General features: G+C 39.5%; 1 protein-coding gene across 1 annotated transcript in view; it reads right to left on the bottom strand.

Moving 5' to 3' along the window:
* Ube2j1 (ubiquitin conjugating enzyme E2 J1) overlaps window positions 1-13,016 on the bottom strand; it is a 28,564-nt gene continuing 15,548 nt past the window's right edge. The window contains exons 4-8 of the mRNA XM_048353845.1: window positions 11,829-11,913; window positions 11,381-11,486; window positions 9,017-9,146; window positions 7,051-7,176; window positions 1-1,805 (exon numbers count right to left, since the gene is read on the bottom strand). Coding sequence (XP_048209802.1) covers window positions 1,527-1,805; window positions 7,051-7,176; window positions 9,017-9,146; window positions 11,381-11,486; window positions 11,829-11,913 — 726 coding nt within the window. The 3' untranslated portion in view covers window positions 1-1,526. The remainder of the gene's footprint in view (window positions 1,806-7,050; window positions 7,177-9,016; window positions 9,147-11,380; window positions 11,487-11,828; window positions 11,914-13,016) is intronic.

The following is a 13,016-nucleotide window of genomic DNA, read 5'->3' as shown; positions in this document are numbered from 1 at the left end:
AAAACAGGCATGAGCCACTGGTGTCTAGCATTTTACAATGTATTTTTATTTTAAATGCAAACATAATGGAAAAGTGGCTATGAAAATAGAAATTATGTCTTGTGGTTAATAGGTTCAAAATCCCAGCCCCATAACAAGAATAAAAGTTAAATTTGGCTTTAAAATGACTTTATGAAGCCTCTTGTATCTTGCATATAATTTCAGTTAAAATCACATAAGGACTTTTTGAATAGCCTACCCAAATAGTCATGACACATATGGGCTAACTTTTGTGGACTGGTCTAGAACTTAAATATCATTATACTGCTTGTGTTGTAAAAACAAAACAAAAAATCTAAATGCACTTTTAGAGGCTAACCTAAAAGCCTGCATTTAACAATTCAGTCTTCATGAACGGGTACTCCATACCACTAAGGGAACATGCTCGTTTTCTGTGGAAGTGCTGCAATAGCACGGTGACCGCACAGTAGTCTACTGGCATCTGTGCAGCTGGCTAGCACTAAACAATTTACCGATTCTTTTCACTAGACATCTTTCTAGGACTTGGAGCAGAGACAATTCTAAGTAAAGATTTCCTATCTTCTATTACTTACCAGAGCCCTGAGGTTTTCTATTATAATAGTATGTGAAATATTTTAACACTATGCATATTCCTGGGATAATTAAAACTTATAGTGATTACAAAGCTAGGATAATAATACATTTCAAAATATATACAACTCGGAGCAGGGCAAATATTCAAATTTTATGATCTTCTCACTTTTCTAAAAGAAAATGAAGCAATTTCCTGGCTTGATCCCTTCCTTCCTTTCTTAAGAAAAAGGTCTATGGAGGACTAAGTTCTTTTTCCTCCTTCCCTTTTCTTCTTTTCTTTTTGAAATTTGTATGTATACCAGAGGGAGTAATAACAGCATATTAAAGTGGTTACAAGTACTTTCTCTTCAAGTAACATCCAGTAACAAAGATGCAACAAAGATGCTCCAAGTGTTTGACTGAAGAAAGTTATTTCACTGGAGAATATTTAGAAGGCAAACAAGGTCACAGAATGGACAACCCCAGTATGTCTCCTACACTGACACTGAAGGAGGCTACATGAGTTCTGTTCTCCCTTCTCAATTCTTCCTTCCTGCATCTTTCTACTAAAGTAGAAAAAGTATTCAATTAATGACACTGAGCAACCAGATAATACTTATGGGAATTTAAAACACCATTCTTTATGAAAAATTCAAAGGGCTATACAGAAAAAGAAGTTGAGCCTGAGAGACAGCAGTAAATTCTTTCTCTGTGAAGCAGATGAAATAGTGAGACCAGGAACTCTGACTTCTGGTCTCTTACTGAACAGTACACACTTCTGGACACAGCCTGAATGTCTGGCTAGACTTATATTGAATTTATGAGGATCAAAGAAAAGGGATGAAGGATAAATACAAAATAATCTTTTTGTAAACAATTCTTAGATTATACCCAATGCAGAATGTTTAATGAAGCAGTTGAGTCACAGCTCTTGAAGTCACAAAGCAGCAGTATTATAACTCAAAGTCAAATATGTATTCATTGGCCAGATATATTCGCCGGAATATTAGAGCTGCCAATGCCAAAGTCAGGATGACAATCAGTACAGCTGATCCGCCATGATCAGTGTGGTTGTCTCTTGGCTGCTGGGCCTGGATTATGTCAGGTGAAGTGGATGACCTTCTTTGACTCTGCTGCTGGGCCCGGCGCTGCCGAGGGCTCATGGAAGTATTCTTAGCCGCAGGTTGGGTAGGTTGTTGAAAGGATGCCGCAGACGAGTTCTGGACTCCCTGCTACAGAAATTTAAGAAACTGAGTTTGAACATGGCACAGAAAACTGTACATTTACTAGTTATCTGTCCAAGAGTACAGAATCTCAGAGTACTAAACATGACCAAAGGCCAAACTACCAAAACTACGTGAACACTGACTGGTGAGCAAGTGTGGTTTCCTCAGCCCACAGGCAGAGGAGCAGCTTGCAAGGTAGACAGGTGCAAGCTCACCTCGTCCCCTCAGGGCTTTCCGTGCCCTCAGATGCAGCTTGAAGCATCTGCCAACTATCTGGGAGCTCCCCTACTTTTAGCAACCCAAAGCAGCAATTTGGTTTCAGCACCACATACACAGAAAAAGCCGGAAGTGGCACTGTGGCTCAAGAAGCCAGGGACAGGGCTGGGGATATAGCCTAGTGGCAAGAGTGCCTGCCTCGGATACACGAGGCCCTAGGTTCGATTCCCCAGCACCACATATACAGAAAACGGCCAGAAGCGGCGCTGTGGCTCAAGTGGCAGAGTGCTAGCCTTGAGCGGGAAGAAGCCAGGGACAGTGCTCAGGCCCTGAGTCCAAGGCCCAGGACTGGCCAAAAAAAAAAACAAAAAAACAAGAAGCCAGGGACAGTGCTCAGGTCCTGAGTCCCAAGCCCCAGGACTGGCAAAACAAAACAAAACAAAACAAAACAAAACCTGCAGATGGTTTTCAATGTTCAATCTAATGTTTGCTTGAATATTAAAAGGCTTTAGCTGAACATGGTGTTACATTTCTATAAACTAAAGCCCTTGGGAGGTAAAGGCAGGACCATCAAGATTTCAAGACCAGTCTCAGCTCCATAGCTGATAGCTACCCTGTTTTGTAAAAAAAAAGTTTATGTGGGATACCAGCAGCTCATGTTTGTAATACTAACTACTCAGGAGGCTGAGATCTGAGAATCGTGGTTCTAAGCCAGACAAGGCAAGAAAAGTCCCCGTGTGACTCTTATGTCCAATTAATCACAGAAAATGCCAGACATGGCGCTATGACTCAAGTGGTAGAGTGTCAGCCTTGAGCAGAAGCAGCCCAGGGACAGTGCCCAGGCCCAGAGTTCAAGCCTCAAGACAGGCAGAAAGAAAAGAAACAAAGAAGGAAAGGAGGGGAGGGGAGGGGGAGGAATAGGGACCTAGAAAAATATAACCAGGCAATAGAGGGTTTGCCTTTGCAAAGGATAATGTAGTCCTCTAGAGACCTCAGTGAACTCCCAGGAGAATAGATTATTATAATAATGAACCTAACCTTTAAATTCTCCTTATTCTCCATTTGACTAAAATTGCTCCCTGTCACCATGATGCCACACTGTGGCACAGTGGCACAGCCAAAGGGACCCTCACTAGAGGCCAAATAGGTACAAGTCTCCTATCTTGGACTTTCAGCCTCTAAAACAGTGAGCTAAGTGAACTTTTCTTTATAAAAGGTCCAACCACTGGAGTTTTGTTATAGCAGCAAGAAGTGGACTATACAGTATCTTTGTGTACATAAAGCTGAGCTGGAAGTTGTAATAAGAATGAATCCCAGATGGTACCACCCTTGTTTACTGACTACTTAACCACAGCATGAGAAAAAAACACGAATGTGAACAGGTAGCAAGAGTGCACTCTATAAACACACCCACTTCCTATCTCCACACCTGTAACTGGCTTGCATTTATGAAATTTCCTTGTGTTACCTTTTGCTTTTGAGTATTATTGACTGTATTTGTCTACTGTTCCCTTTCCATTTGTCTGACCCCATCCTACTAGTCCTCCCCACCATTCGAAAAATGTTTGTTTCCTGATATTCATTTTGTTAACTGTCCATCAACCATTAGGGCAGTTACACCATGGAGTTTCACTCCTGCATATGCTATACTTTAGTCAGCTTGATTGTGTATATGATCCTGTGTATGCTTACATTAAAGATTATATTTGGGTCTAAGATTCGCATTATGAGAGAAAATATGCACCCTTTGCTTTTCTGGGCCTGGATTACTCTACTCAGTATGATTCCCCCAGCCCCCCAAGACCCATTTCCCTGCAAATGACATTTCATTCTTTTTTGATAGATGAATAAAATTCCATTATATATTAATGAATAAATAAATAAAAGGTAGTATACTGCTAATGAACTGAATTAGATGAACGTGTATCTCTACAATCCAAGACTCCATGAAGCAATCTGCTCAGTGAAGAGTGCACAAAGCTCAGGGGTTTACGAGATCCTCTGTCATCACAAGTGTCACACAGTTTGTGAACAAATACTCAAAAAACCAAGTTATGGCAGCCCATGCAGTCAGTCCCCATTCTCCTGACTACTCAGCATGAACAGAAGAGCATTTAATAAACCAACCAGGGTTTAAAGGGAGCAGGTTCTTATGGACCATGAAAACCATGATAATATTGACCTAGAATTCAGCACAAGAGTAGTCAGATTGCAGATTGTTTATCCATGTAATCTGAGAGAAGACATCTCCCATAACCTGACCAAGGCAGGGAGCCTGTATCATCACCAGGCTGGCTTGGCCACTGAGGACATGTGACCCTAAGCAAGTTATTTAACCTAAGTCTCAGCTCCCTCATCAGTACAGTGAGGGAGGATAATATCCAATTTGCCTATTGTGAGGATTAAACCGGCATAGGGATATAAAGTGCTTAAAATACAAATTACATATTATATGTTAATTATTACTAATACTGTTATGAATTCACTTAGGACAGTTCCTGGTCCTTTATTAGTATGATTAATATATTTAGAAAAACAGTCCTTAAAATACTGGCTGTAAAGCAACAATGAATATTGTATGCCAATTAATTCTACCTTGGGAAGCTGAAGCAAGAGGATCAAGAATTCAAGGACAGCCTGGGCTACATAGTCAAACTTTCTCAAAAACCTTAGTATAGCCTGCTGGTGGCTTACACTTGTAATCTTAGCTACTCAGAAGGCTGAGATCTGAGGATCTTGGTTCAAAGCCAGTCAGGGCAGGAAAAGTCTGTGAGACTCTTAATCTCCAATAAATGAGTTATAAAATTCAGAACTGGCACTGTAGTTCAAGTGGTAAAGAGCTGGCCTTGAGCACAAAGAGGCTCAGGGATGGAGCCCAGGCCCTGAGTCCAAGGCCCAGGACTGGCAAAAAAAACCAAAAACAAAAACCTATAGGATTCCTAAGCACCATGTGATGGTAGGAATTGGATCCAGACCACTAAATAAACATAGGTATCTAAAATATTAACTGGATATTTTCAAACACACACTTACTGGAAAATCTATGTAGCTATATCTTAATTAGGTTCCTATGCTGCAGGTGTCTTGAATGGTATATTGCTTAAAACCTAGTCCCTTGATATAACATTTCATAATTTTTCTTATTTAAAATAGTCATAGTGACCAGATGCCAATGGCTCATGCTGGTAATCCTAGCTACTCAGGAGGCTGAGAGCTGAAGATCACATTTCAAAGCCAGCCCAGGCAGGAAAGTCCATGAAACTCTTACCTCCAATTAAGAACCAAAAAAGCTGCAAGTGGAGCTCTGGTTCAAGTGGTAGAGCGCTAGCCTTAAGTGTAAAAGCTCATGCCCTGAGTTCAAGCCCCAGGGCCTGAACATACACATACAAAAAGTCATAGCCATAAAGTTCCTATCAGTATATATCCATGTATAATAGCAACCTAGACTAACAGCATTTGTGAGGAAATTTTGTGTTTGCTTGATTAACATAAAATGGAATGGCTTATTCAGAACTTCTATACCTGAAAAGAAGGGAAAATATGATGGACTGAAGAATATAAAAGTACTATCAGGATTTTTCCACATTCTACATAGCTAACTACTCAGCATTAAAGCCCAGAAGATGGCCTGCTGTTGTTATCTGCTGTATTTAGACTTTGGCAATCCCTTACTCCCACCAATGCTTAAAAAAAAAAAAATGTAGCTTACCTGAGATTTAATGTATAATATTTTTGAATTTATATTACATTTACATATAAATCACCTAACCCCAAGCCCAAACCAGGTTTCAGTTACTTCCATAGTAGTCACATTATATAATCACACTGAGAAAGTTTATTTGTAAATGTAATTAAAAGTCCTACTTACAACTTAGACAATTTTTTTGCTCATGCATATTTAGCCAAAATTGATTTCAATTTTGTGTGTGTGTGTGTGTGTGTGTGTGTGTGTGTGTGTGTGTATAAAACTTTGAAAAAAATTTTAAGGGGCTGAGAATGTGGCTTAGTGGTAGAGTGCTTGCCAAGCCCTGAGTTTCATTCCTCAGTGCCACATACATGGAAAAAGCTGGAAGCAGCGCTGTGGCTCAAGTGGTAGAGTACTAGCCTTGAGCAAAAGAAGCTGCTCAGGGACAGTACCCAGGTCCTGAGTTCAAGCCTCAGGGCTAGTTTAAAAAAAAAATTTAAGTTTTACGTACATTCAAATCAAATGGAAAATACTACTATAGTAATAACATCATTGCATATTCTAGTTTATTTAAATTTCTTGACTTTTGATGGAGCACCTGCAATGCAGCTAATAAGACTGAGGAAAAAGTGAGTTTCAAATTTTACTTAATTTTGATTAATTTAAATTGGACTTTCGATAGACATTTGACTAGTACAAGCATAGTGCAACTTTTGGCTCTAGATATTAAGTAAGTCAGTGCCTTGATGGAGTTTACTACTATCTTGTCAAAAATAAAAGCTGACATTTTTATTTAAAGTCTAGTACTATATTTGAAACTAATTTTGTAGAGGCCTAAGAGTTATGAAGAGATAGTACATAAAAATAATTTAGTTCAGCCTCACTTAACAAAAAAGCCGAGAGTAATTTGTGTGTGTGTGTGTGTGTGTGCACGTGCGCACACACACACACATACCAGTCCTAAGTCTTGAACTCAGGGCTTGGGTGCTGTCTCTGAGCTTTTGTGCTCAAGACTAGCATTCTACCACTTGAGCCACAGCTCCATGTGGTGCTTAATTGGAGATGAGTCTCACTGGCTCTCATTCCCAGGCTGGCTTCAAACATCAATCCTCAGATCACAGCCTCCTGAGCAGCTAGGATTACTACAGGTAGGAGCCATTAGCACCCAGCTTCCAGATAGTAATTTGATCAAGATAATAAAACTCACCAGGGGCTAGGCTAGAGTCTAATTAGTAAGAAAACACAAACTTTGATCTTACATGATTCCAAATACTGCTAACGACATAGATATGCAAATATATATTTATATATACATACACATACACATAAATAAAAAGATTAACTACATACCGATGTGCTTGCTGTAGCACCCTGGAATGTTGTTGCAGGTATATCATCTTGTAAATCGTTTAGGGAAAAAGAGTTTTTGCTTACGTCTGACTCAGCAATAGTCTTTCCAGATGAATTGACTTCTGCCTAAAAAAAAGATGTACCCAAGAGTAGTGCTTGTTACAAGGAAAAATGTTCAGAATACCACACAACCTACAAAATCCCCTCTCCTGGAGTTTTTCAACTGCTCCTTTAATACTCACGATGAATGGGTTATGCATGAGCACGCCTGTGTCTGACACTATGCTACACTGCTACATATTATAAGAACAGGCAGAGACAAACCAATTCTCAGGAGCTGCTAAATGGTGGGACAAAAGTGAACAATACACTTCACAATCTACAACTATAATCTGTACTCAAAAGTTTTTGAGTCACTTTTTTTTTTTTTGCCAGTCTTGGGGCTTGAACTCAAGGGCCTGGGCACTGTCCCTGAGCTTCTCTTGCTCAAGGCTAGCACTCTACCACTTGAGCCACAAGCCACTTCTGGCCTTTTCTGTTTATGTGGTACTGAGGAATCAAACCCAGGATTTCATTCATGCTAAGCAAGTACTCTATCACTAAGCCACATTCCCAGCCCTTGAGTAACTTTTAGCATGAACGTCTGACATGAACTGAAGTGAAGCTAGTGCTAGTGGCATTTTATCTCACATTTGTGAAAATAGTCCCAGGTTTACTGAGGAAGTATTAATGGCTTTGACTATCCATCCCTGGAGGTGTTGTCCAAGATCATACTGCAGTTACTCAATGTACAGTATTTGTAAGGCATCTTCTAAAATCTAAAAAAGTCTAATGTAAACACATCTGGCCCAAGTATTTTCAGACCTACATTTATATCGCCTCTCTTAAACACTTCAATAAATGGCATGAGAAAGTGTCTCCTAAGAACTAGACTTAGAAGGGCAGAGTAAAGGGACAAGGAGAAAAGGGAGGCAGAAGGCAAATGTTACTTCATGCAGCAACAATTTCTTTTGTGGTGCTAATTAAATTCCAGAAGTGAGTGTGGCTACTCAAGTCTTAAAATATTATATAAATCCTATCCTTTGGATAAAACATGCATGGAAAAAGGACCAAAGGGACCTATGACAAAATATGAACAGCAGCTGCTTCTTAGGGATAATGGATGACAATCACTTTCTTCTTATTAATGGTGGATATTTTCTATGATACTAGCTAGAATTTATGAAGCACTCACTGGTGCAGTTCTAAATACAACATATACAAGTATTAATTCGCTTTTCTGCACAACAATCCTTCAGGAAGGTACCACTGTCATGTACAGATGAGCAAATGGCTCCTCCTGGTTAAGTAATATGCCATACTACCAATAAGAGCAAAGTTGGGATTCAACCCTGATATCATGTTCCAGAAACCTAGCTTTAGCTGCTATAATTATAGCCTTTTGTTTTGTTATTTCTTGTTTTCAGCTACTTTTTGCCTTTTATTTTTTGGTACTGGGGATTGAACTGAGGACATTACACATTCCAGGTGACACTAAACTACATTCTAGCCTTTATGAATAAAAATGAAGAGTTTTGTAATAAAAACAAATTATAAAACCCATACTACAACAGAACTATACTGCTTTCCTTTCCTTTGCCTGCTTTTTTTGTTGTTGTTTGTTTTTTTGGTGCTACTACTGGGCTTAAACTTTGGCCATTGTGCTCTTACTCACCTTTTCATTCATGGCTGTCTTTTGAGCCACAATTTTACTTTCAGCTTTTTGCTAGTTAACTGGAGATAAAAATCTCACACATTTGTCTACTCAGAATGGTTTTGAACCTCAATCCATAGATCTCAGTCTCCTGAGTAGCTAGGATTATAGGCCTGAGCCACTAGTGCCCAGCTAATGCTTTCCTTTTTATCCTGAATTCAGCAGTAAACAAAAAACACTTTATTATTAGAATTTCTTTGGGAATTTCCATACCTTGAAACTGATTTGTCTGGCCAGTTCCTTGGCTTCTTGGTCAGCCTGGCTTGAATCACTCCCAGATTTTAAAGGCAAGAGGACATCCTTCATGGCAGAGCCACAGCCTTCACAGCAGAAATCTTGTGATCTGGTTAAGAACAATTTTGTTCAATGAGTATAAACCAAAAGTTGAATTCTCTCTTATTGACATATTCAAATACTGAATGAGTTAAAATAATTTAAAAGCAAAACACAAAGGCTGAGTGCTGTTGGCTCACACCTATAATCCTAGCTTCTCAGAAGGCTGAGATCTAAGGACTGTGGTTTGAAGCCAGCTTAGGTAGGAAAGTCCATGAGAGTCTTAGCTTCAATAAACTACTCAGAAAAAGCTGGAAGTAGTGCTGTGGCTTAAGTGGTAGAGTGCAAAGAGGCTCAGGGACAGCACCCAAGCCCTGGGTTCAAGCCTCAGGACCAGCACAACAACAACAAAGCACTGGACACCCCCATATCAACACTCATCCACATACTCTAAGTTAGAAAGTTAGGCAATCACTATAGCTCTGAGATAAGCACATGAGATAGCTTGATATAAAAAAGAAAAAAAACAGGATTAATATTCTATTGTATCAATAAATTCTCAAAAAAATTAAACCTTAAGTCTATTCAATGCCCAAATACATAAATTGTAACAGTCCTTAAGATTGGACATATAAAAAGCCTACTTAAAGCTTGTTAGTATAAATTACATTTTAGCAGAAACATACAAGAAGAAACCAAAAAAAAAAAAGAAGAAGAAGAAGAAGAAACCAATTAAAAATACAATTAATAGAAGGCTGGGAATATGGCCTAGTGGCAAGAGTGCTCGCATCGTATACATGAAGCCCTGGGTTCGATTCCTCAACACCACATATATAGAAAAAGCCAGAAGTGGCACTGTGGCTCAAGTAGTAGAGTGCTAGCCTTGAGCAAAAAGAAGCCAGGGACAGTGCTCAGGCCATGAGTCCAAGGCCCAGGACTGGCAAAAAAAAAAAAAAAAATATATATATATATATATATATATATACAATTAATAGACATTCTTTCTGAAATCAGAGTATCTTCTGCATCTTTCAGACATTAAAATCTAACTATACAATGTAACAAACAACTGTAGAGCACCTAATCTGAGCTGTGCTACAATACATTTTCTGTAATTTAAGTAACATAATCTGTGTGACATATGGTAGAAAGCATACTTCAGTATAGAAAAATTACCCAAATCAAGAATTAGAATTCAGGAATAGTAAAGGAAAGACTACTTTGAATTGAAAGACTACTCTTAATTATGTAGATTTAAAAAAAGAAGGCATTACCACTGGGCTATCACAAGTTGATAACTCCTCTTTACCTTATTCCAGATCACGTATAGTCAATACTTGCTATGAGCTATATATGTAGATATCAAAACAGATAAAAGTAGACTCCCTATCAGTCCTCAAGGAGATTTCAATCTTATGAAAAGCTATATAGAAAGTAATTGTTCTGGCTCTTTTCCATCTGTAATATAATCCAAGTGGAGGTAAATGACTGATAATGTTTTCTAGGACAATATATCTCCACAGAAGCAAAAATATATCCCAGTGGAATATTCTCAACTACTTCTAAAGAATGATAGCTGGCCTGGAGGTGTAATTCAGTGGTAGAATGCTAGCTCAGCTTGGGCAAGGCCCTAGGATTGATCCCTGGCAAAAATAAAATCATGAAATCAATGTTTTAGGTTCTGATCACTCCAAAGAAATTAGAATTCAATTTCTGTCGCTGCAATGATAAGACCGGATCCTGTAGCCAGGGTTACTCAAAAAGTTAGATAGAAGCCAGGTGCTAGTGGCTCATGCCTGTCATCCTAGCTACTCGGGAGGCTAAGCTCTGAGGATCATGGTTCAAAGCCAGCCCAAGCAAGAAAATCCATGAAACTCATCTCCAATTAATCACAGTAAAGGCTGGAAGTGGTGCTGTGTCTCAAGTAGTGGGCTCTAGCTTTGAGCACAAAAGAGCTCAGGGACAGTGTCCAGGCCCTAAGTTCAAGCCCCATGAACAATAACAAAAAAAGAGTCAGGGGGCTGGGAATATGGCCTAGTGGCAAGAGTGTTTGCCTCATATATACATGAAGCCCTAGGTTTGATTCCCCAGCACCATATATATAGAAAATGGCCAGAAGTGGCACTGTGGCTCAAGTGGTAGAGTGCTAGCCTTGAGCAAAAAGAAGCCAGGGACAGTGCTCAGGCCCTGAGTCCAAGGCCCAGGACTGGCAAAAAAAAAAAAAAGTCAGCCTGTTTTCTAATAATCATTAACCACAACCACAATGGTACTGGGACTCTAATGAAGAATAAAAGAACCACTTACTTTTTGGCAAGTGCTCTTCTTTCCTCTGGTGTGTAATCTAGAGAGCCTATGGCTCCTTCTCCTTTTGTTGGCATAAACCCAATGATAGCTAGTAATGCTGTTCTTACTGAAATTAAAAAAACAAAACATTAATCTGAGTTGCTCTTTAAAGTGAACTAGGGGGATGGAAATGTGGTTTAGTGGTAGAGTGCTTGCCTAGCATGCATGAAGCCCCTGGGTTCCATTCCTTAGTACCACATAAGCAGAAAAGGCTGGAAGTGGCATTGTGGCTCAAGGGGTAGAGTGCTAGCCTTGAGCAAAAGAAGCTCAGGGACAGTACTCAAGCCCCGAGACTGGCAATAAATAAATAAACAGGCAAATAAATAAATATCCAAAATAACTTCCACTTCATGAGTATATTCATTCATTAATGCTGCTAGGAGATTTTTGATTTACTAGTAACACTCACTGCTCCATGAAGGCTGCCATGTTTCAGGATGATGTCCAGAGATGCTCAAACAAATTTTCTTGCCCACTTCAAACCGTCCATTAGCCTTAGAAATAGTACAGTTAAAAAGTTATACAGGTGTGTTTAATGTGGTATCCTTTCCAAATATAAATATATTTTGTATTTATGAATGAAAATTTAGGGTAATTTTCAATGAATATAACTTCAAGGAGCACACATTTTGGGTCATATAGACATTCCAAAAATATTTGCTGGATGCTGTCTTGAGAAGGTGTATTAGAACCTTTTGAAATAAAACTATACAACTGGAATCTAAGCAATAACATATAAAGATATGTTGATACCCTGCCAGTGTGTACTACAGAGCTGGGCTCTTTTAAGGACCCTAATGAGAACACCTATAAGAGGTCAGGACCTGTAGGAGACCCTAAGGACATTGTGTCACCTCATTAGTAGGTTATTGAGGATGGACCTGGAGAAAAAAAGGTAAGAGTGGTTTTCAAAAGGATGACGCCGGGGCTGGGGATATGGCCTAGTGGCAAGAGAGCTTGCCTCGTATACATGAGGCCCTGGGTTCGATTCCCCAGCACCACATATACAGAAAACGACCAGAAGTGGTGCTGTGGCTCAAGTGGCAGAGTGCTAGCCTTGAGCAAAAAGGAAGCCAGGGACAGTGCTCAGGCCCTGAGTCCAAGCCCCAGGACTGGCCAAAAAAAAAAAAAAAAAAAAGGATGACGCCATTTAATGAGAGGAACAATGAAAACGAAGTTCAGAGATCATTTTCAGTTTTGGACATGGATCTGTTGACTTGATAGAAAATCTGACGATGTCTAACAGCAGGCGGAAATATAAGTGTGCTGATGTCAGAAAAATATGCATAAATCAATTCTGGGGACTTCTGTTCACAGAAGTAACCAACCAATGAAGCCATGTTATAGAAATAAGAGGAAAAAGCCAGGTACAGGCAGCTCACCCCTGTAATCCTAGCTACTTAGGAGGCTGAGATCTGAGGATCACAGTTCAAAATCAGCCCAGGCAGGAAAGTTCATGAGACTCTTATCTCCAATTATTATCTCCAATTAATGAGCAAAAAGCTGGAAGTGGAGCTGTGGCTCAAGTGGTAGAGTACTAGCCTTGAGCTCAGGGAAATCACCCAGGTCCTGAGTTCAAACCATAGTACCAGCATAC

Source organism: Perognathus longimembris, chromosome 9 (assembly GCF_023159225.1).
Source record: "Perognathus longimembris pacificus isolate PPM17 chromosome 9, ASM2315922v1, whole genome shotgun sequence".
NCBI classification, from domain to species: Eukaryota; Metazoa; Chordata; class Mammalia; order Rodentia; family Heteromyidae; genus Perognathus; species Perognathus longimembris.
This window is presented reverse-complemented; position numbering and strand designations above follow the sequence as displayed.